Below are 22,083 nucleotides of genomic sequence, written 5' to 3'. Positions count from 1 at the left end.
CACTCTTGTTGTCGTTGCCACGGTAACGAGTGTATCTGTTCGTATTTGAGTTGACAAGATAAAGCCGACTGATCGTAAAAAAACGGGATGCGGTGGTATCGGAATACAAGATTTTATTGCAGTAGTCTGACAATCCTGAAAGAGCAAATTTGTCCTGTAGGCATTACGTGTTGTCTATCTCGACGTGTTGTCTGTTCCACACCGCCGACATTATTATTTAAAATTATTATTTTTTTTAATAACTTTATTGGCCGTCGGATATTTACAGTACTACATCAAAAGACACGCGACAAGGCTAAAAATAAACTAACTTTTGGATTCAAATATACTGTGCACAATTGCGACGCGGAGTAAATGTCTTTTGCGGTGATCGGATCGGCGAATTATGACATTAAAGCCAATCAGCATAAAATGCTAATTATCGGCCGATATCGATAAGGCCGATTAAAATCGGTGTAAAGTATAGTCACAACATATATTTGCATGTTAGCCCCTTTGCACTAAAACATTCACAATAGTTTTTTTTTTTTTTTTTAATGGTCCCAAACCAGTGTCCATATCATTGATTATTTTATTGTCTTCCCAATTAAACGGACATGAATCGTTAACGTTTGACCAGCTATCAGATAGCTAAACTGTGACGTTAATGGTTTATTTGTATTTGTGGGTTTTATAGTGACGGATGAAGTTCGATGTCATGTCTCTTACAGTATCATTGAGTTGGAAATCCTTCATGTTGCCCTTCTCTTTTCCCTGAATTTATCAAAAGCATAATCCTTGAATCCAAATTTAGAGCTCCTTTCAAGATACTTGCTTCATAAGGTGGCCTCTGCACTCCGCATCACAGCATACTGGTAGATTTGCCAGATCTGTTCGCATTATACAAATAAAACAACCTTTCTTTCAAAATCAAAACAAATGCAACCACTCTAGCTTGAAAATGCATATTTTCAAATGTAAACAGGCAAGACTTGTCGAGTCACGGTTCAAGTCCAAGCCAAATTAGTCTAGTCGAGTATTACGAAAGTTTGAGCCAAACAAGTCCCAAGCCTGACTTGAGTCATGTCATGTGACTCGAACCCCTCACCTGTGGCCAGTTCCTAAATATTTCACCCCTCTTGTTTAATTTAGGATTGCGATCCAACATGGGTCGATTTTGAATTGGATCGATTGTCAAGTAACATTTCTTTACCCGGTTTTACTGATCATCACAAACGCAAACATCTGTTGTGTTCTTTAACATTATTTTATGTACAGTATGTTGATGTAATGTGTTTAAAATGTGGGTCTTGTGCAGGTGTACTGAATGAAGTGTCTGCTGAGTTGAGCCTGTTCATTTAATACAAGGGATGCAATCTGAAGATCAATATGTAAATATTCAGGGGGGAAAAACAGAAGGAGCACGTGTAACCTATGGCCCTGTTCTGAAAAATAGTCACTCACCAGTGATGGGAGATTGTGATTTCCTCGGGTTGTTGTAGTTATCATTTGAAATTGTAAACACTTAAAATAAATTGCATTTTGATATTTTATGTTTCCTTCTTGGTAAATCATTGTTGATAATTGTGAGAAATGTATACCTGATCAAAGTCCTCCCATAGATGAATGAATATATTTAATTATTAATACTAACATCTAAAGTAAATTGAGCAAATTTGTCATTTCAGAAGCATGTATCTACTGGTAGCCCTGTGCAAAAATGAGTACCCAAGTAGCAGTTCTCAGTTTCAAGAAGGTGGTGACCCCTGGTGTAAACAATGACTTGTTCAAAGGGTATGGCAACATTGAAGATATGTCACAATTAGATGAGGTATCCTCATTCGTCACAGTTCCACTCATTCTATATAATTGCCATTTGGTCCCTAGAGCCAAAGCCTTTTAAAGGAAATTGTTTTTATGATATGCCGCCCACACCCAAGAACTACAAATTTTGCCGTTTTTCCGCCATTGTGATTCGTGCCATGTTTCGACTTCCAAAGTTGCTTTTCCAACTTTAACCAGAGAAATTAAATGTTTACGTCAGCAACTCTGCTGAACGGTTGTCTACATAATGTCAGTGTCCTGAAGACAAAGAAAATGGCTTCTAAACTTTGTGCATGTGCAGTGAGTCAGTGTGTTGAAAGTTCACTGAGCTGCGCATGTTGTTGTGTGATGTGACCTCTGCGTCACACAATGATGCTGATGTGTTTTTGCACATTTTCCTGCACCATTCAATGAATATTGAAAAATACTCCCCTAATGTGTGGGCGTGCACTCGCAGCATCTTGACAAAAATTTGAAGAGAATCCACCAGAGGCATGTGCTTTCTAAAAATACAATCCTTCCATTGTGTTGCTTGTGTGGACTGTTGGTGCGATAGAAAGGCGAGCAAAGTGAGGGGAACCGTTAAAAGCAGATATAACAAAACGGCTGCTCTCCCCTCGGCTTTCTACAAGCGAGCGCCATGTACAATATGAAGCGACAAGCCGAAACAGGTGCAAGAAGCTCAAAGAAATCCACTGCAAGTGACTCTCTAATGCAAAACTGTAACAGACATGACAGCAGACATAATGTCGCTTCCAGTTGGAGACAAACTAGTCGCTTTTAGAGCCAGCCCTGTTGTGTTTGGCACGTTTGCTGGCATCCAACCAGATTTGGCAGCCTGAAATTGTTTTAAAACACACAAAAGGGCATGAAGGTTGTAGACTATATTGGCAAAAGTACTGGGACAACTCTTTTAATCAAGGGTTGGGCTTTTCCCACCCTAAATCTTTGTTTTCGGACAATTCTATGCTTTGTGATAACAATTTAGGGAAGGCCCTTTTCAGTACACAAAGAAAGGTCATTATAGGGATAAACTAAACGTGTCCAGCAAACACCTTTGGGATAAAGTAGACAGAAATTATTAGCCAGGCAATCAATGACTTGTGACCTCACACTTCTGGATCAATTGACAAAAAGCCTACAGACACACTCTAACCTCTTGCAAAACGTCTTCCCAGATGAGTAGCAGCTCTTATTTATGTAAAACTTGGCCAGGCCCAGGTCTCTGAACCTCAATGGGAACGATCCTGATCCCCCAAAAAAAAAGCACTCCAAAATATTGTTTTTTTCCTATGTCCATATTAAATAGCCACACAGGCAGTACATATTGTAAGCATTCTGTATGTGTACATGCAGTATGCATTGAGAGAGTACTGACACTTTGTTCACTCAAGCGTTCATTCAATCAGAGGTCAGAAAAATGTTAACATTGTTTGTGAGGTGAATTTGAAAGCTGATTGGATAAAGAAACAGTCTCATTGCTAATATAATTGAAGTTACTTCAGCCACTATTACTGATTCTGAAAGCCCCGGGGCAGATTAAACTGACATGGCAACACAAAGAGTCTAAAATCTGATTCGACCCCAAAACAAAAAACAAAAAAACAACAATTAAATAAATATATAACATTTACTGAAAGCAGTGCAGCCTAGAGAAATGCTACAAAATGAACATACTTTTGGGAATAAATCAATGCAATTTCATGGAACCAATATTATAATTTAGGTTGTAAATGTAGGCCGGTGCTTCTCATAGTTAAGCCAGTTGAGAAGGTGTTGCTGGCCCCGAATATATGACCAAAAAAATTGGCCAGATCCATAAACCGAAAGCATCACAACACGCTATATTTTTAATACAAAAAAATATATATAAAATCAGAAACCCTATGCACTTTTTTCATACCGCAGCAAGTGAATTTTCATGCATTTAAGACCTCACAAACTTTACTTGTTCGATTGACTAAAAGATGGCGAGCTATTTAGCTAATAGCAAACTTGCCTTCATTATGATTATGATCATGGAGATGAGTCAAAAGATTTGACGTCGACCCAGGACTAAAATGCTATCGGTGATACCGTAAACCGTTTCATTCCTGCGCACTTCAAACACTTTTTGTCTCTTTGGGAGCAGAGTTACTGTTATCTTCAAGCAGACAGGTTGGTCATTTATATGGTAAACTCGCTGATGCCATCTGAGCAGCCTTAAGATGACTCTACTCACATGGATATTATGAATCGTGTGTTTTGGGTGTGCGAGGGAGAGTGCGCGCTTGTGTGTGCGTATGTCGGTGTGCTTTCCACCCACCCTCTCTCTCCATTTGTGATACAGAGAGCAAGAGGAGGGAAGGATTCCTTGAGGATTATTTGATTGTTTGTGGAGATTGAGAGACCTCATTCCCAGGAAAGGGATTTATTTGTATATATGTGTGTGAGTGTGTGTGTGGTGCGGGTCAATATAGGCATCCTCATGTCTGTCCATGACATTGGGAATAAAAAAAACCCCAAAAAAAACCTGCGGTCAAGTCCACGCTCTAATTCAATTAGGCTGCCATTAATAATATTTGCCTACCAGCGTGACTTGATGACTCTTACTCAGTAATGAAAAACGAATATCACAGCTGCATCCAGTTATGTGACTGTTTATAAAACGAGTGTTCTCAGAGAGGAGCTATGAAGTATCTTCTACTCAGACTTTGGATCAGAGCGCTTCAGACCGTCTGCTTTTGTTTTTTTGCTTAAGTTGGGAACAACACAAAATTGACAAAGGTATTGAGACACGGGTTAATCAGTTAATATTAATACACCACTAATGAAGGTGGAACGAGGCACATTTGCACGAACCTCAGTCATCTTTTTTTAATGAACATTTTTCCCTTTCAGGGTAAAATAAGTTAAACAATGTAATATATGAATGCCCTGATCACTTTTTTTTTTGCACCCCAGTCTGAGTTGAGTCACTTGAGTTTGAGTATCTCCCGATACAGTCAGATCTGATATCTTGGTAATTTAAGGATATATATGTGTGTGTGTGTGTGTGCGCGTTTGTATTTATTTGTGTGTTGAGTCATATATATACGTGTATATACGTATATATGCATGTGTGTATATATAGGTGTGTGTGTGTATGTATATAGATATGTATCTGTGTTTTATTACTGTAGAAGGTATGCAAGATTGCTATATTTGAGCACATTTTATTTTTCATAGTAAACAATGCATATACCATACATCTAATTTAAAAGGGTGTGTCTTAAATGTATATTGAGTCAATCCTTTTTTCATGGATAGGTGAGTTAGTGCTCCACTCATCTAAAGACAACACTATTGATTATTTACCTCATTAAATGCAATCAGGGGCACAGGTTTGCTTGTCACAAAATAATTCACACTCGTTAGAATTCTTTTTAAAATGATAAATCGTTTAACCCGTCGCTCGTTCAACTCTTTGATGATGTCGTTCAGCGCTCTGTCATATCAGGCTTTGCAGACTTCATTTTTTAGTATCTTTTGGCTTGTCCTAACTGTCAACCGTGTAAGCAAAATGTTTCCACATCACACGCCGTGGTACTTTTTACTGAATAAGCTGCGGACAAGTGCAAAAGCTTGTGGCCATTTTTTGAACACAAGCCAGAGAGACCTTTCCTGGTGCTCTTCAAATACAGTTCCTAAAAACCCTTAAAGGTAAATTCGAAAGGTTAAATAGTGTACTAAAAAACTAAGATATTTATTTTCCATTTGGCAAGATCTTTGTACGCCAGGATTATTTTGTCAAATTGTGACCTTTAGAAATTAGCAAATGATCAAATATGATCTTTTTCATCTTAAATTTATGTGATTGGCCCTGATTTCCAATCACGGGATTGGATCAGGACAACACTATTGTAATACATAACATGAGCAACTGACAAGTGACCACATGTATGGTGACACTGGAGTCCACTTACTCAATGTAATTTATGATGTAGAGTATTTTCGCTGTCTTCTTTTTAAGACCCCTTGTTGAATCTGGTCCTCCTTTTGGAATGCGTGTCAAAAATAAGAAAAAGTAGAGGAGAGTTAATCCTTTGATGCTCTAAAGTCCGCTGAGGTGTCACGTGAAATCACGCAAGACTTCGATCCATCTTTTTGATTCAAACCCCCCCCCCCCAAAAAAAAGCCAAAGAAAAAGCACAAAAACAATGTTTTGTCTACATTTGAGTTTTCCTTCCCTGAAAATGGGCATGAAATTCGAATTTTTATAACCTTAGGGGCATCCGAATTTAGAGGCTCCAATTGTTCACTGTGACAAAGTCAGACTGAGTCTTACTAGGCCACGGTGACTGAGTGTGGTCGGTAGGTATTCCCATGGCCTCCGGGTTGCACATTTGTCGTGTTGCTCTCCGCCTCACCATAAAGCGCAAATCGAATGCCTTATTACACTTTTATCATCCAACAGCTGTACCCTGTGACATCATCTCTCCTTGAAATGTCATCTTGACTATATGAACATCCAAAGTAGAGACAGTGACTCAAGGAGCAGAGACAAAAAAACGTGATGATGCAGTAACAAGAGGGTGTGAGACCAAGGAGCCCATTAGTAGAGAAGAGACACAAGTGTTAGTTGGGTCTGGTGAAAAAGGGGGGGAATCTGGTTTAACTCATTGACTGCCATTGACGGCATTCAAATATCTACGTTAACATGGAGGAGGACTGGAGGACTTTTAAGAGGTGTGAGAGTGGAGGATGTGTGAGAGAGTCGGTATGGCGCCATGCCACAGGACTGAAGCTGCTGATGACTTTGTGCCACCCTGCGGAGATGGAGGCCACTCTGCTCATTAAAACTACAACGTGGCTAATTCTCAGCCAAGTTCATGGGGTCATGTTGCATGTTGTTTAGTTAGCTCGCGTCGACATGACTTTTATGGAATCAAAAGCACACACTCCCATAGTTTTGCTAACATTGTGAAGTGACTTAAAAAATAAATAAATAAATAACTGAACCTGCATGAGTTTTTTTATCCAGATTACACAGATGTTTTGAGCCTCAAAACCTGATGGTTTTTAAACTGGCACAAGATATCGTATTCACCACGGATCATTCTTGGCGCCGACAACATCAAACAATCTCTCTCTTTACGTCTATTACATAGTTTTATTTGCAGAGTTTGAAAAAGTGAAACTTTTGACTAGACTAGATAATTGATTTTCAAATGTAAATGGTAAAATGACTTTCAATTGTATAGTGCTTTTCTACCTTCAAGCTTCTCAAAGCGCTTTAACACTTGACTCTGTCTCCTCATTCACGGACTGATGATGCAGCATCAGGAGCAATAATGGCAGATAATCAAAATTAAGTGACCCAGACTCTGCAACCCCAAAAAAAATGTGATCGGGACATCCCTATTGTTCAAATTGAAGTACAAAGTAATGCAATTACAGTCAGATTTTTTTTCTGAAAAGAAGTAAGGCATTAATAATGATTAAAAAAAAAAAAAAAAAGGTAATATTATACTTGTCACACTTGCAGTAACACAAATTGCATTGTATTGTGTGACCAGATGTTGTTCTGGACATATAAAAAGCATCCTGCTAGTCTTATTTTGTTTATTATCATTCCAACTCAGTCAGTATGTATTATTCCTCCCCCAGCAATGTCTTAGGTTTCTGTTTAAGTCCCACCTTCATACACTGACTGTAGCATCACTGGCTTGCTTTTCAGTGACTGTTGATGCGTCTAATCATTATAGCAGCTCTGCACCACTGATCTTTGGTGGCACAGTGGGCATTGAGAACATAACACATGGTAAATTGTATTGTATTGTGTAGTATATATTTTTTGTTTTTGTGTGATCAGACGCTAAATGACATTTTGGCCAAATACAAATATTTGTTTTAAATAGCTACAAAAAACAAATATTTGACTTTGTGAAAAGAGCCGAATGGAAAAGTAGGTATGTCGGTCGCATTAGATTGTTTTGTTATTGTCTTGTCAAAGGCTATCAATGTATTGAAGTTAAATGGCATACATACTTATATACAACCCCAATTCCAATGAAGTTGGGACGTTGTGTTAAACAATACAATGATTTACAAGTTATGGTCAACCTATATTTAATTGAATACACTACAAAGACAAGCTATTTAATGTTCAAACTGATAAACCTTATTGTTTTTAGCAAATAATCATTAACTTAGAATTTTATGGCCGCAACACGTTCCAGAAAACCTGGGACAGGGTCATGTTTACCACTCTGTTACATCATAAATGTTTGGGAACTGAGGACATTAATTGTTGCTTTGTAGGTGGAATTCTTTCCCATTCTTGGTTGATGTACAGCTTCAGCTGTTAAACAGTCCAGGGTCTCTGTTGTCATATTTTACGCTTCATAATGCGCCACACATTTTCAATGGGAGACAGGTCTGGACTTCAGGCAGGCCAGTATAGTATCCGCACTCTTTTACCACGAAGCCACGCTGTTGTAACACGTGCAGAATGTGGTTTGGCATTGTCTTGCTGAAATAAGCAGGGGCGTCCATCAAAAAGACGTTGCTTGGATGGCAGCATATGTTTCTCCAAAACCTGCATGTACCTTTCAGCATTAATGGTGCCTTCACAGATGTGTAAGTTACCCATGCCATTGGCACTAACACAGCCCCATACCATCACAGATGCTGGCTTTTGAACTTTGCATCCAAAAAAGTCCGTATGGTTCTTTTCCACTTTTCCACATAGCATCAGTCCATCTTAGATGAGCTCGGTCCCAGAGAAGCCGGCGGTGTTTCTGGGTGTTGTTGATAAATAAATGGCTTTTGCTTTGCATAGTAGAGTTTCAAGTTGCACTTACGGATGTAGCACCGAACTGTATTTACTGACATTGGTTTTACACATTGAGGTCGGTTTTTGATGCAGTGCCGCACAGAAATGGTTTAATACATTACAGTTCCGAAACATGAATATTGTAATAATTTTTTCTACATGATAGTAATTAATAACATACTTATTACATTTTGGAAGTAACTTGCTGCTAAACACTGCATTTTGGCTTTAATTGGCAAAGGTCTGTGCATTTTATACTGAATGTCATTGAACTCTTGTGTTCGATTTCAATACATTTTGAAGTGGCCAGTAAGTGTGTATGCATGTTATGATATATGTATTCTGCTGATGAAATGTCACATATTTCTACATCATACATCTGTGCTATCAGAGCGTATGTGTGTGTGATTGATTTGGTCGAGACACCCCATGAAAGACAAATCCATCACTTAGCGAGATGTGCCCTGCCTCGATGCACTTATTCAAGGGAACGTGAACGTTTGTGACGCAAGATGATTTAAAAGTGGCTGCATGACAGAGTTCCTTTAGAGTTCCTTTTCAAGGGACATCTTTCACGTCACGTGAGAGATCGCCAGCCAAGATGACAGTAAGCTGCTATGTATCAAAAAAGCAACCTGGATTGAAATTCACAGATTCACAAGCACACAAACAAGGACGATGCGGATTGTCCCGGGCCAATGGAGCTATATTATAATGATACAAAAGAGATTTAAAAGCAGGTGAGAAATATTTGAGTGTGTGGATATTTGAGAGGCTGTTGGCTTCATTCATTGACTGTAGGTAGTCATTGCATTTGTGCTTTTTGGAAACGGGGACTCTCCACACTTCGCTTAGCTTTTCCAGCCACAGGCACATACAACATTATAAATATAGTAAAACAATGTGTGTACTCTATTGGTACGGCTTGGTGGTGACCGGGTGCTGGAGGTAGCTTTGTGCTCCGAAAAGTAATTTTTGTTGTGGAAGCTCCTGTGATACGAAATGGCATTTTTGATATGAGTTGATGTTGCGACCCCATTTACCTTGCGATTCAGATCTCAAATAGCAGCAAAACTCGTGGCCAATGAGTGGCGACTCATCAGAACTAGTTGCGGAAACCCCGCAGTTCAGTCGCGTTCGACCGTGTCACAAGGTATACGGCGAGCCTTGTGCTTCAAGCTTTTTTGTTTTTTCTTTTCTCCCTTCTGACACATTTCCTCTTAAAGTGGAGCCCTCTCCACAGATGCTGACCAACAACCTTCGTAGCCTGCGGCTGCATTCCCAGAGCAATAGGGAGCTCCTGGCTCCAGGAAGTTGATTGTTTTATAGCCACCGTTTTGGCGCGGATCCCTGCCTGAAATCTCTGCAAGTCATTAGAGGGCAATCTGAATAAAAAGTGAACCTACCAGCAAAGCGAGGATAAGCCTTGAGGGCGCCTGTGAGCACTAATCCTCATCCGTCACCTGGCAGGCTTAATGTTTCCTCTCTCTGCAATACACACTGTCTGGGTGCTATGCCACAATACATACTTTATGGTCATGCAAAATATTCATGGATTTTTTTTTTTCTCTCTCTAGTTCCAGTATACATACTACATAAGGTAGTGAAATCAAGTGTAAAGGGTCACATCATATACACGCAATGGCCACAACGATTGGTTCACCTGCGTGATGTAATGAGAGCCAATACAAGGGCTGAATAAAGAATTCTGGCTACAAATGAATAAAAACAAAGGCTTCTTGCCAAAAATGGTTCAGCTCAGATTTTTTTAAAAACATTTTCTCATTAATTAAATAACTAGGATTACCTTCATTATGTTTTTATTCACTGCCAGCCTTCCCAGTTAACTTGGATATTTGACTTCTAAAGCCATCAATGGCAGTGAATGGCCAAGCTCAGAACTCAATTTTACTAATCAATTTTCCCCATTGAAATTAATTGAGATACCATTAATCCATTCCATCTCCCCCCCAAAAAACATCACATTTTTTGTTACATGGTTTAAGAAAGAAAATTATATTTTTGTCCATGACTTTGTTTGTTATAGTCGCTTGTTTGTGCAGGGGTGCCAGATGAAGTGTCTTGTGAGCTGATATCCAGTTTGTACACTGAAAATCTGTCTTAAGTATTTACACACACACACAGATGACAAACATTCCTGTGTTAACAACTATGCGCTCACGTACTGTGCTCCTCTTTATCACTGACACGAGGTGTCACATGACCACACATAAGCATACATACTATAAATGCTGACATGGTTCTTTTTGGCAGTCACAGCCTGCACCTCCTATAAAATCAGTGGGTCCCATCCGTGTTCCCATTCTGGAGGGAAAACTGCAGCCTCTCTTTTGTGTTAAATTCCCTCAGTGGCAGATGGTATAAATGGCGTTCCCAAGAGTAAAGCGCTGCACCCTGATGACCTTTGTGTGCCCGTATGAGAAGTTTCATCACGCCGAAGGGTGAGCGAGGCCTTGCCGCGCAGAGCTAATGGCGACTAATGACAGGATCTTTGTTACCACCACCGCCAACCAACATGCTCTCCAGCTGCTAATATAATCATTACCATGCTGCTCGGAGACTTGCGTACAGGCACCAATTTGTGTGTTTGGTGGATGAAAGCTTCTCCCATGTGCTTTTTTCCTCTTCCTGTTGAAGGAGCAATTTGTGTATGTGTGAGTCTGAGTGAGTTCATGTTTGTTTGTGTAGCATAACCCTTGCCATCCCACCTTTATTGTGTGGACATGTTGGCTGGTCCACACAAGAAAAATGTGAGGATGAGCTCCTCTCACCCACTGTGCGTGTGTCCATGCATGCTGGCGGGTCTCATATGCGTGCATACTTGTGTGCATCTGGCTATGTGTGAGCGCACCAGATGATGGAGAACAAATTGAAAATGAGATGGCTCGTAATTTTTTTTCCCTTCCGTGTGTGTGTGTGTGTGCGCGCGCCTTTTAATTTATTCAGGTTATTTTCTCTTCTCCAGACCAATGCAAATGAGACTGAATGGGAAGCATGACAAGCGTTCAGGCACAAACATGCCCCCTCCCCTTCTTCACATCTCCAGTCCTCCTCTCTCATGCACACCTGGCTTCACTCGGCATCCCGCCAGTGGTGTTCCCTCCCAAAAGCGCATTTCACACAAGTGAGCCTGATGACAATGCAGCGACCCCGAGAGGGCGCTTCTCATAAACATGCCCCTCGTGCATTTGCAGTGACAGTTTTGCTCCCATACGATAAGCTCCGCTAACCATTTCCACTGAAGTGAGAAGGAGTGTGGGGGTTATTTTCATTGTGTGTGGTAATAAGTTTTTTGGGCTTCCTTGTAAACGAGCCCTGCTCATCTCGTGCCATGCGCTAAAAACCTGCAACGTGATAGCCCTTTAAATGTTTGTGCCTGTTGTGTGAAGAATAAAGAGCACATTCAGAGAGTGCATGCATGCATTAAAGCGCAAGTGTCAAACTCAAGATCTGCGACAACAGGCGACCGGTCCTACACATTATTTGTAGCCACAATTTTTCCTTGACTTAGGTTCAAAACTAAAAATTACAGTGAACCGCTGCATATTTAAAAATTACAACGAACTGCTGCATATTTTCAATCTTTGGGGGGAACCTACCTTTTTTTATTTTTTTTTTATTTTGCTGAAAAAGTCATCCATTCACTGTTTTTGTGCTAAGGCCAAAACAATAAAACCATTGCTTTGGCACCATCTTGCGGCACTAGTGCCAATGAACTGTGTTGAAGGGAATTGAGGAGCTTTGTGTACACAACAGCAGTGCTTAGCCTCCATTTTGTGCCAAGGAACTATGTTGATGGGAGTTGAGGAGTTTCATTTAAACAAAAACTGCTTTGCTGCTCTCTTGTAGCATCTATAGGCAATTAAAAACCTTTTAGAGGGCCATCAATTACAGATTTGCACTACTGATGGCAGAGCTTGGTGCTTATCCCGCGTGAATAGTTAGGGCTTCACTGTATAGTAAAATTACGATAAATTAGTAGAAACAAATGGCAGTATTAGTGTTGTTAATTCGCTTGTCTGCATCTTTCACTTCCCCCAAAAAACAAGACACTATTGACTACTTTTCTAACGTTCCTTTATTTCAATCGTCATCAAATCAGTTCTTTTACACAAACCTAAGTACTTTGTTTTGCATTTTGTTCCCTTAAGGTACCCAACATGAAGCAAACCATGGTCCTAAAATCAAGGTACATATGGAAACGCCCCCCAAACCCCCACCCCCACCCACCACAGCCCCGGAGTGAAAAGCCATTAAATGTGGTTTCACATTATGTCCCATGAAGGGACACCATAACTGCGATGTGGCGATAAAAACTAGTTAAAGTATTTGCACACTTGAACATCTGTGAGGCCACAGTGAATGAGGCGTTCTAGTGTAATTAGTTTTCGATTTAGCGTGACGATGCCATGTGTTGTTTCTCAGAGGGAATGATTATAATCCAATGCATTTTTTCTGTGCGACTCCTCAACTCCTTTCGTGTAAGCATCTCTGTTCGTCTGTCTGTCTCCTCCAGAGGTGCCAGTGTCGTCGGTGCTCTGCCTCTCTTCGGTCCGAGAACTTCCCGTCCAGGTCAGAGAGCTCTGCTCGCAGGGTTTCGTCCTGGTCTCCGTCCACCCGTTTGTGCACCCCTGCGGTCCTCATCATGCCCACATCCAGCGGCAGCTCCACCGGGCCGTGCTGGTGCGAGAAACACCAAGGTATAATAAGGGAAAAATGTATTCAAAGCTACCTGAACCTGTGTGAAAAGTGAATTGCCCAATTTACCCTCATTGTTAAATGATGAATTAACTGTTGCTAATTGCAGTTTTTGTAAACCTGAGTTCATTTTCACTGACCATACACAAGACTAATTACCTCCAGGCCTGTTCAATCAAGGAATCACTTAAATAGAAGCTGTCTGACAAAATAAAGGCAGCCAAAGAGTTACAAAGCCATTTCTAAAGCTTTAGGACTCAAGCAAACCACAGTGAGAGCCATTATCCACAAATGGAGAAACCATGGAGTAGTGTTATGGGTCATATAATAAACCATAGGCAGTATGGTAACCTGGTGGTTAGTACAGTGGTTAGCCTCACAGCGCTAAACATTTTGGGATCAAATTTCAGCTCTGGCCTTCCTTAGTGGAGTTTGCGTATTCTCCCCGTGCTTGCGTGGGTTTTCTCCTGGGACTCCGGCTTCCTCCCTCCCGCATTCCAAAAACATGCACGTTCGGTCAATGCGAAATTGAATTGCTGTTTTTCTGTATGTGCCAGTGCAGGGTCCGCCCTCATCCAAAGTCATCAGTGATAGTGTCTAGCTCACACAAATGAGTGCAAGCATTATTAAAAAAATAATGTATCATAAGCCATCATGTTTAATGTAATGGAGCCATAATTTGGGCTATTATGAGGCAATGTTGCATGCGCGTATAATTGACGTTGGAAACCAATTTCCAAACTTCTTTGCTGCTTTTGTGACTTCATTGATGTGACAAGGAGAAGCTTTATCAGCAGCACAAGAGTCTGCATCTTACCTTCATCTTTTCATGTCAAATTAAAGCAGATGAGTCAAGCAGGAGAAATGTTTGATTGCAGCTCGCTGCCCTAATTCTTTCACTTTTCACTATTATTGCTAACACAGTACCATGTAACCAGGTTTGAGTGGCATTATTCAATAAAAATAGCTGGAAATATTTAGGTGTTCCTAAAATATTAAGCCTTTCTTGGACAATGCAAGTTTTTACACTTCAATGGCTGATGTAAATAGTCAGGTGACCAAAATATTAGAAACAGCTCTTAGTATGATGTGTTGCACTTCTACACTATACTGTAAACCACAACTGCAATACACACGGTTCAAATTATACCTGGCAATCTGTCCTGGTAATGCACACATAATTACATTGGAATAGGCATACAGCTGCTGGACTTCTTCCGTACCTCACCCGCCGGTCCAGCTACTGCTTGGCACCTGTCACCGTGGAGATGGCTGATTGCATCATCAGCCGTCACCAGAACGCCACTGAAAGCGTGAAACCATCTCTTCACTCTTTCATCCCCTTCTTCATTGATGAAAACCCTCCAGCTTTTTCTTTTGTCCCCCTTCATCCTATTTTTTTTTTTTTTTTTTTACTGGGGCCTTTTATCTTCACATCACCGCCGGTCCCTTTAATAATAATAATAAAAAAGAAAACAACTAAAAATGAAAGGAGGGAGGAAAAAAAGTGACAGATGAACTGTTTCAAATCTAGCCGGGAATGTCACTCGCGCCTCGGAGTGCATGATATTACCACGGCCTTCTCCCTGACCTCATTCCAAATATGAAGACTCATATTTCAATACTGGTTTTTTATTATTATTATTTTCTTTTATGATCCCATCTTGCACTGGGAGCTGAATTTCCAACTTTTTATTCCATCTAATAAATCTACTGTGATTGCGGGGAATGGAAAAATCAACCACTTCCTACCAAAGCGGACACGATGGTTCTGCTGTGATCATTCGGGTTGAGTGAGCGCGCACGAACATGAGCAAAATGTCCGCCACAGCCGATAAAGCGGGCACACGTTCAAAGTGTATTGGAAGTGGATAATGGCGCCGCCGGGTGATAATGAAAAGTAAGCCAACCCAAAGGAGGCCGTTCGGCCTAATGTTAAAACAGCATGACCACATTTTCTGCTTCCTGAGAACAGAATTGAAGTGAACTTCCTAGTGTTTTATGAGTGATGTTTGTTATGGAAGCTTTCATTTCTCAATTTACAGTTGGGAGAAAGGCCAGGAAAAGAGATCGTGGAGACATCGTCTGGAGACAGACGTGTGTGCGGCCGGTCATCAGGCAGCTGATCCGGACGTGATTCAGAGTTACGTGAAGAGGGTGAGTTCAACAGGGGCAACGGGCAGACTGCTGCCATATTATTCACTTTTCCCAAGAAATGTTTTCCCATGGAGATGCCAGAAGCCCAGGAATAATGTTCCCCTTTGTGATCTGCAATCAAAGAGATCAGTGTTGTACAATCATGCTACCACAGGCCCTCTCTGGCAACATTGGCAGCATTTTGTTGATGTTATCACCCTGCTGTTGTGTGGATGGAGGGCTGTACATTCATCAAATTTGACGGGCCAGTGAATATAGGGCCACAATATTAGGCACACCTGCACAATCTAATGAGGGACAATCCCAAAAAGCGATATTTACAAAGATAGATGAGATGGTCAGACTGAGAAACAGGTCTCCAAATCTGTGATGTCCTGTAGCCGCCGTAGGTGAATGGCGATGTAGTGTGGGAAATAGCTCAAATATTTGATTACAGTGGGGCATAACATTTCCGGAAAGGAGACATGCATGCAAACTGATACGAATCAAACTAAAAAACGGATTTATGACTAATTCATTTGGGAAGACAAGAATAAGTACACTATTGTAAATGCACCAGAGTGGCCTTCGTGCTTTTAGGAATTATTAGTGCATGTGATGGAGCCATGCACAGCGCAACACAATTGATATTAAATGGGGTTGTCTTAACCATAATTACACTGTGAGACTGTAAAGTTCCCTGTGATTGACTATTTTAAGTTCATTCACATTAGTTTGGCAACCCTAATTGCAAGTTAACTAATTCACTTTCTAGTTCGAAACAAGTGAATACAAGTGGAAACTAAGCACACCATTCCTACTTGTTGCATCTGTCACTGCCTAATGAATAGTGAACAGGTGAGACTTAACCCTTTAGATATCAGGCTAACATCACTTTTTACTCCCTCCCCTGCTTATACAGCCCAACAATGGGAAATGAAAATGTGCTCTATTGAATAGATTTGCATCTGAACGCCCAAAGAGCGCGCACAAAAGGAAGCCTGATTGGATGGAAAATGCACATCACGGAGTCTCGTGTGATCGGCTCCAGCAGCGTGATATGAATAGCCAATCAGATGAGAGAAGCAGAAGGGTTCAAGATAAGCATCCAGACTGATTATGTGCTGTGCGCGTGTTCAATTTTGTCATCTTTCCTTCTCTGAGCACTCGCCAGCCCTCCCACTCTCAATCTGTCTCCCCTCACAATTGTGCCGTTTTATTCGCTCATCTGCAGGGTTTTGTTGTGTTGTAACACACACATACTGTGTGTTCATTGCACTAGTATGAATGAATGACGTGTGAGAAAGGTGTGTAACGAGGGAAGATGTCTCATTATTGCTCCGCACTAGTTTGCGGTCTCATTTCGCTGCCGTCGAGCCTGTCGGCCCAACTATGGACTGACAAACCACACAAACGCACCATCTCTCGCTCTCTCTCACACACACACACAAGCACACACAGGCATGCACACACGCACGCACGTGGACCACGGATGAGGTCCTTTTGTCATTTCAATATTTGATCTTTGCACATGATTAGCATGGTTCTAATTCAGCTGAATACCAACTTGCCTTTGTGCGTGTGTAAATGAGGCTCTCGCGTCACTTCAATAGAATCAATCGTATCAGCATATAAATGGTGAATAGAAATATTCGCGTTGCCATGACTGATATATTTTTATATTGACATTATACGGACAAATGTTTGAATGAAAAACATGTGCGTGAATATCAATCAATGCTTAAATTGAATGTGCCCGCTAGTGGCCTTGAGCAGCTGACATTCGGCAATCTAATGAGCTGCTTCATAGTGATTTTCAATGTATGATTTGACGTGACGTGACATCGCATCATTGTGACAGTTGCTTTCTACCTATAATATTGTGTGTGTGTTTGTATTTGTGTTAGAAATCCAGCATTGTTGTTTTGTTGATGTTATATGCAGTTAGAACCAGTGAAATAAAATGGAAAAACCGTGGGAATGCTCGTCTCTCGGCATTCACGTATTATAGAGTGTCTATATCTAAAAACAAATAGGATTTGAAATCAGAAGACATGAATAAAAGCGCCAATCACATATTTATATTTAATCATATATCTGATGTCCTAAATGTTATTCTGGTTGAATGGATAAAAAAAATCTCACTGGAAGCTGCTATAGCTTGTCCCAATACTTTTGTCTGTGCGGTTTATTTGTCTGATGCTTTGATTTTAATAAAAGTATTTTTGAGTGTGTATTGATGATGATGTCACACCGTTATTCGCCTACAGATCCAGGATGTAGCAGAGCAAGGGGTGATGTTCGTGGGCTTTCTCCAACAGCCAGGAGGGGCGCCCTGCTTCATGGCTAACTGGGAGTCCGATGAGTTGTCGTCCTTGCACTCCAGCCCCTCCCCCATACACCGACACCCCCTCAGTGTTAAATCCAGTCCAACAGATCCTTCGGAACCACGCCACAATGACTCTGGCGGCCTCCCCTTTGAACCCGCAGAGTTAAATCGTGACAGTGTCGAACACACGAGACGGGCTCACAAGGCTTCGCTGAGTTCAGAGGCAAACTTCCCTGCCCGGCCTTCAGAACTCAACCCGGAGGGATCAAATGAGCGGATTCAGATCTCACAGACCCCCCTCGCGGAGTCACTTGAAGCAACAACCCAACCATTATATCAACGACGTGAAAGTCAGAACCCGGCCGAGGCTCAAGAGAGGCAGCCGAGTCCCGGAGCTCCACAAAGTACGGGGACAAACAGACAAGAGGAGCTTAGCCCACCAGAACTCAGAGAATCCCCGGAGAGGCATTCCAAACTTCCAAATCGGCGAGACCGAAAAGGATCAGCCCCGGACCTTACTTGGATCTGCATGAAAAAGGAGACAGGAAAGGATGATGATCCTTCAGCACCAGCACAGGCTCGTAAGTAACTCGATGATATCACTTTCTGTTTCATAACAGACAGAGTTGACCTAGACAAGGGGTGTCCAAACTACGTGGGGCCATTTGCGGCTCCCAACATAAATTTTTTTGCGGCCCATAGCAAATACCGTATTAAAAGGCGCAGTCTGAGTTACGGGGTCTATTTCTGTATTTAACACATACATACGTATTATTGTGCGCAGGCATGGTAAAACATACGCTAGCTTAAAGCATACGGTAGCATGCATGCACGCTAAAACAATGTTTTTAAAAAGGCAGCGGGAGCAAAACTGAGTTTGGTTGTACTTTATTGAAGTATTTAACAATGTACTCACGTTCTTTTTTTGATCAATCCTCATCCACAAATCCATCAAAGTCCTCATCTTCTGTGTCCGATCTGAACAGCTCGGCAAGTTCTCCATCAAACATTCTCGTCATTGTCGGAGTCAGTCTCGTGGCCGGGGGGCTGTTCAGCAATGATGCCGGCTTTCGCGAAAGCTCGAACAACAGTGCAAGCAGACACGTTAGCCCAAGCATCCACAATCCATTCACAAATTTTGGCGTAACTCGCCCGGCGCTGCCTCCTCGTCTTAGTAAAGCTGTGTTCGCCATCTGTCATCCATCGCTTCCACGCCGCTCGCAACTTCACTTTGAACGTCCAGCGGTTGGAGTTCCTTCGTCAAGCCTCCCGGAATGATGGCAAGCTCCGAGTTATTGCACTCAGTCGAAGGGTGACTGTAGAGACGCTTCTCCCGGCTGTTCTTTGCTCGAGTTGGTCTTCCAACTCGGGCCACTTCGCCTTGTTTCCGCGGAAACCCGGCTTCGTCTTCACTTGGCGAAGCTCGTTTTCCTGCTTCCTCCACTCGCGAACCACAGATTCGTTGATCTTATCTCTCTCGCGCCTGCTCGATTCACGTGTTCCTCGCGTAACTGATAGCTTGCAGTTTAGACTGTGCTTCGTAAGTGTGTCTCTTCGTAGGTGCCATTTTCGGGGGTCATTAGCCAATCTGATGTTGTTTTGCACAATGCACATACCGGCGCTATATACCTACTGGGGGCGTGCCTTTAGCGTCCTCCTTTCACGCACACCCTTCCCCCTTTAATGTCCACATGCTGTCCTTAGCCACGTCCGCTTTCCCTCTATATAAGCAGCGTGTCGGCAGGAAATACAGTGCTAAAAATGACATTTGACGCAGCCCGCAACGTTATGTTAGAGTGACACTTTTCATCACAAAAATCTGAGTATGAAAGCGTTCAAAATGGTAACCTGTATCAAATGTAGATTTATATTTTTATCAATTACAGTAAAAGCATTGAGATGATTCACTTGTTCCAAAATAATTCTCAAGAAGGATTTTGTGGACTTTATCTCGCTTAGGAAATGGGAGAATTTTCTCAAATTCACACTTTTTATCACCATGATAAATGTTGTTATTCAAAATCTGTGATGATAACGATTATTCGCTGGACAGGGAGAAGTGGAACATATAAAAACTACTAACCTAGACTGCAAGATAATTGTAACAGATTTCAAAATGCCTATTTTTGGGGTGAAAGTAAAACTTTTGTTAGTGCAGTACATGGATTCGGAGGGCCCGCTGACTGTGTTTGCCTTGGGCCCTTAGATGACAAGCTGCAGCCCAAAATCACTACAATATACAAACAATACAGTGCACCCCCGCTTACTCATGGTTCGTCATCCACGGATTCACCTATACAGGTTTGGGTTATTTTTTTCATATATATGTATAAAAAATTACAAATAAAATCACTGTTTTTCTTTGGTTAGTTTTTTTTCGGGGGGGAATCAACCCTGAAAACGCTAATTTGTGGTTTATCTCCACTTAATCAGGATTAATTAATTAATTAATTGTATTGATTTTCCAAGATATTATAATGAGCATCTGGTCTGGCACGGCCCATATTCTCCGAATAGCGGGAATGCACTGTCTACGAATTCTTGGGGGGTCCGTTTTAAAGTGTTTAATAAATGAAAGTAGAAAAATTTTATTCCGGCCGTTCTAATTTTCTGTATGCAGCCGTGGGAGGAAAACGTTTTGACACCCCTGACTTAGGCCAAGACCTTTTTTTTTTTTTTTTTTCTTCCTCTATCTGTGTGTTCACATGTAGGGCTGCAGCTGTTTGCCTTATACAACTCAACGGGAGAACTCGACACGTCTTTGAGGTTCTATTCGCTCAGAGTGCCCTTGCGAATTCAAAAGGAGGCGGGGCTTGTTACAGAAGTCGATGGTGATTGGCTCGACCACATGACTCAGCATTTTACCAACGGAGCACAACTCATTGACGGCTTTTTCCACCTCAGAGATGATAACGGTAAAGGACAGCGCTGAACTGTGGAACTTCCAAACTGTTAACGAGCTTGAAGCTAACTTTTGGCGTACACCCTGGACGTGATGCCAGTCAATTACAGAGTATATACAGAAAAACCGCCATTCATACTCACTACTTATGGGAAATTTTAGTTAATAGTGTCAGTTTACAGTTCAATGAACCAAACATGCAGTTTTTTTAAGATCATGGGAGGAAGCCTGAGAGAGAACAACTTCCATCCAAATAAAATAAGTTACACAATCTTAAATGTCACAGAGGTTAAATGCTGGTTATAGTAAAGCTTAAAATAATAAAACACTCCTTAACCTTAACTTTGATACAAGTAGTAAAGTTTATCTAGTGACGTGAATGGTGATGTGGTGTGTTACTGCTTTGAATGTAAGTCTGCTTCCCTTATGTAATAGCCTGTGATAGGTCTTCTACTCTTTCATGCTCTTCTCTGTAGGAAAGAAGAGTGAACCCTTTCATGATCATTTCTTCTGCCCGATATGCCGCCGTTTCGTGCGATGACGCGTAGGATGGTTGTTGGAATTCTGAGTTTTTGTACTTTAGGGCCTTTTGTCAGAGTTTTGCCATACATCCCAGTTTGTTCAGCGGCTTGCCACTCCTGTAATTGGCTGCCGTGCAACAACATGAGATGTGATTGTTGTTGTGCCACAGCTCAGCAGCTCACACTGGAATAAAGCAGGTTTAGGACTAAAAGAAGAGTGGGTTGAGAACAAGACTGGGGACAGAGGAGTTGAGCTGTTAAAGCATGTCCAAATCACGAGCATTCTCCACTTCTCAGATCTCGCTTTTATTCCTCTTTCCAGATAATGGGGTTTCATCTGTAGACAGTGTGTTCATTTTCCACAACTCTACAGAGGAGACCACAAGCACCTCCTACGACGCCATCGTGGTCGAGCAGTGGACTGTCATTAATGTGAGTTCCTTCATGTTTCCTCCGCTGTGACGCATTTTTGTTGTTGCTTTCTAGTCCAACATTAGCTACAGTTGCACAATATAACGAGCTATTACAAAAAAATGCCTTTACAAAGATTATTAGCTTGGCACAGACTTCTGCCAAGGCCGAACAATGCTCCATGTCCTTCTGGATTGTTTGATTTAAAAAAAAAAAATAATAATAAATAAATAAAAAATCATAAAGTCCAAGGTAATACTGTTCCGCTCCAATCCTGTAGGTGGGTGAATTGTGCATTACAAAGTGGGTGCTGGCTGCCACAGTGCTAGAAAGCAAAAAAAGAAAAGGTTAGGAAAAGCATAGTGGAACATCTGAGCTTAATTTGGAGTCAATCTGAGGCAGTTTAAATGGTGGCTGACTCCCATTTAGCATGTGTTTGAATGTGATTGTTTAATTCTGATCACAG

The 22,083-nt window shown here is 41.4% G+C and overlaps 1 protein-coding gene across 1 annotated transcript in view; it reads left to right on the top strand.

Moving 5' to 3' along the window:
- rftn1a (raftlin, lipid raft linker 1a) overlaps positions 1-22,083 on the top strand; it is a 35,714-nt gene that overhangs the window by 7,412 nt on the left and 6,219 nt on the right. The window contains exons 3-7 of the mRNA XM_061759773.1: positions 13,137-13,320; positions 15,364-15,475; positions 17,725-18,364; positions 20,495-20,698; positions 21,529-21,638. Coding sequence (XP_061615757.1) covers positions 13,137-13,320; positions 15,364-15,475; positions 17,725-18,364; positions 20,495-20,698; positions 21,529-21,638 — 1,250 coding nt within the window. The remainder of the gene's footprint in view (positions 1-13,136; positions 13,321-15,363; positions 15,476-17,724; positions 18,365-20,494; positions 20,699-21,528; positions 21,639-22,083) is intronic.

This window comes from Phyllopteryx taeniolatus, chromosome 21 (assembly GCF_024500385.1).
Source record: "Phyllopteryx taeniolatus isolate TA_2022b chromosome 21, UOR_Ptae_1.2, whole genome shotgun sequence".
NCBI classification, from domain to species: Eukaryota; Metazoa; Chordata; class Actinopteri; order Syngnathiformes; family Syngnathidae; genus Phyllopteryx; species Phyllopteryx taeniolatus.
Note: the sequence above shows the minus strand (reverse complement) of the source record. Positions and strands in the feature narration are given on the sequence as shown.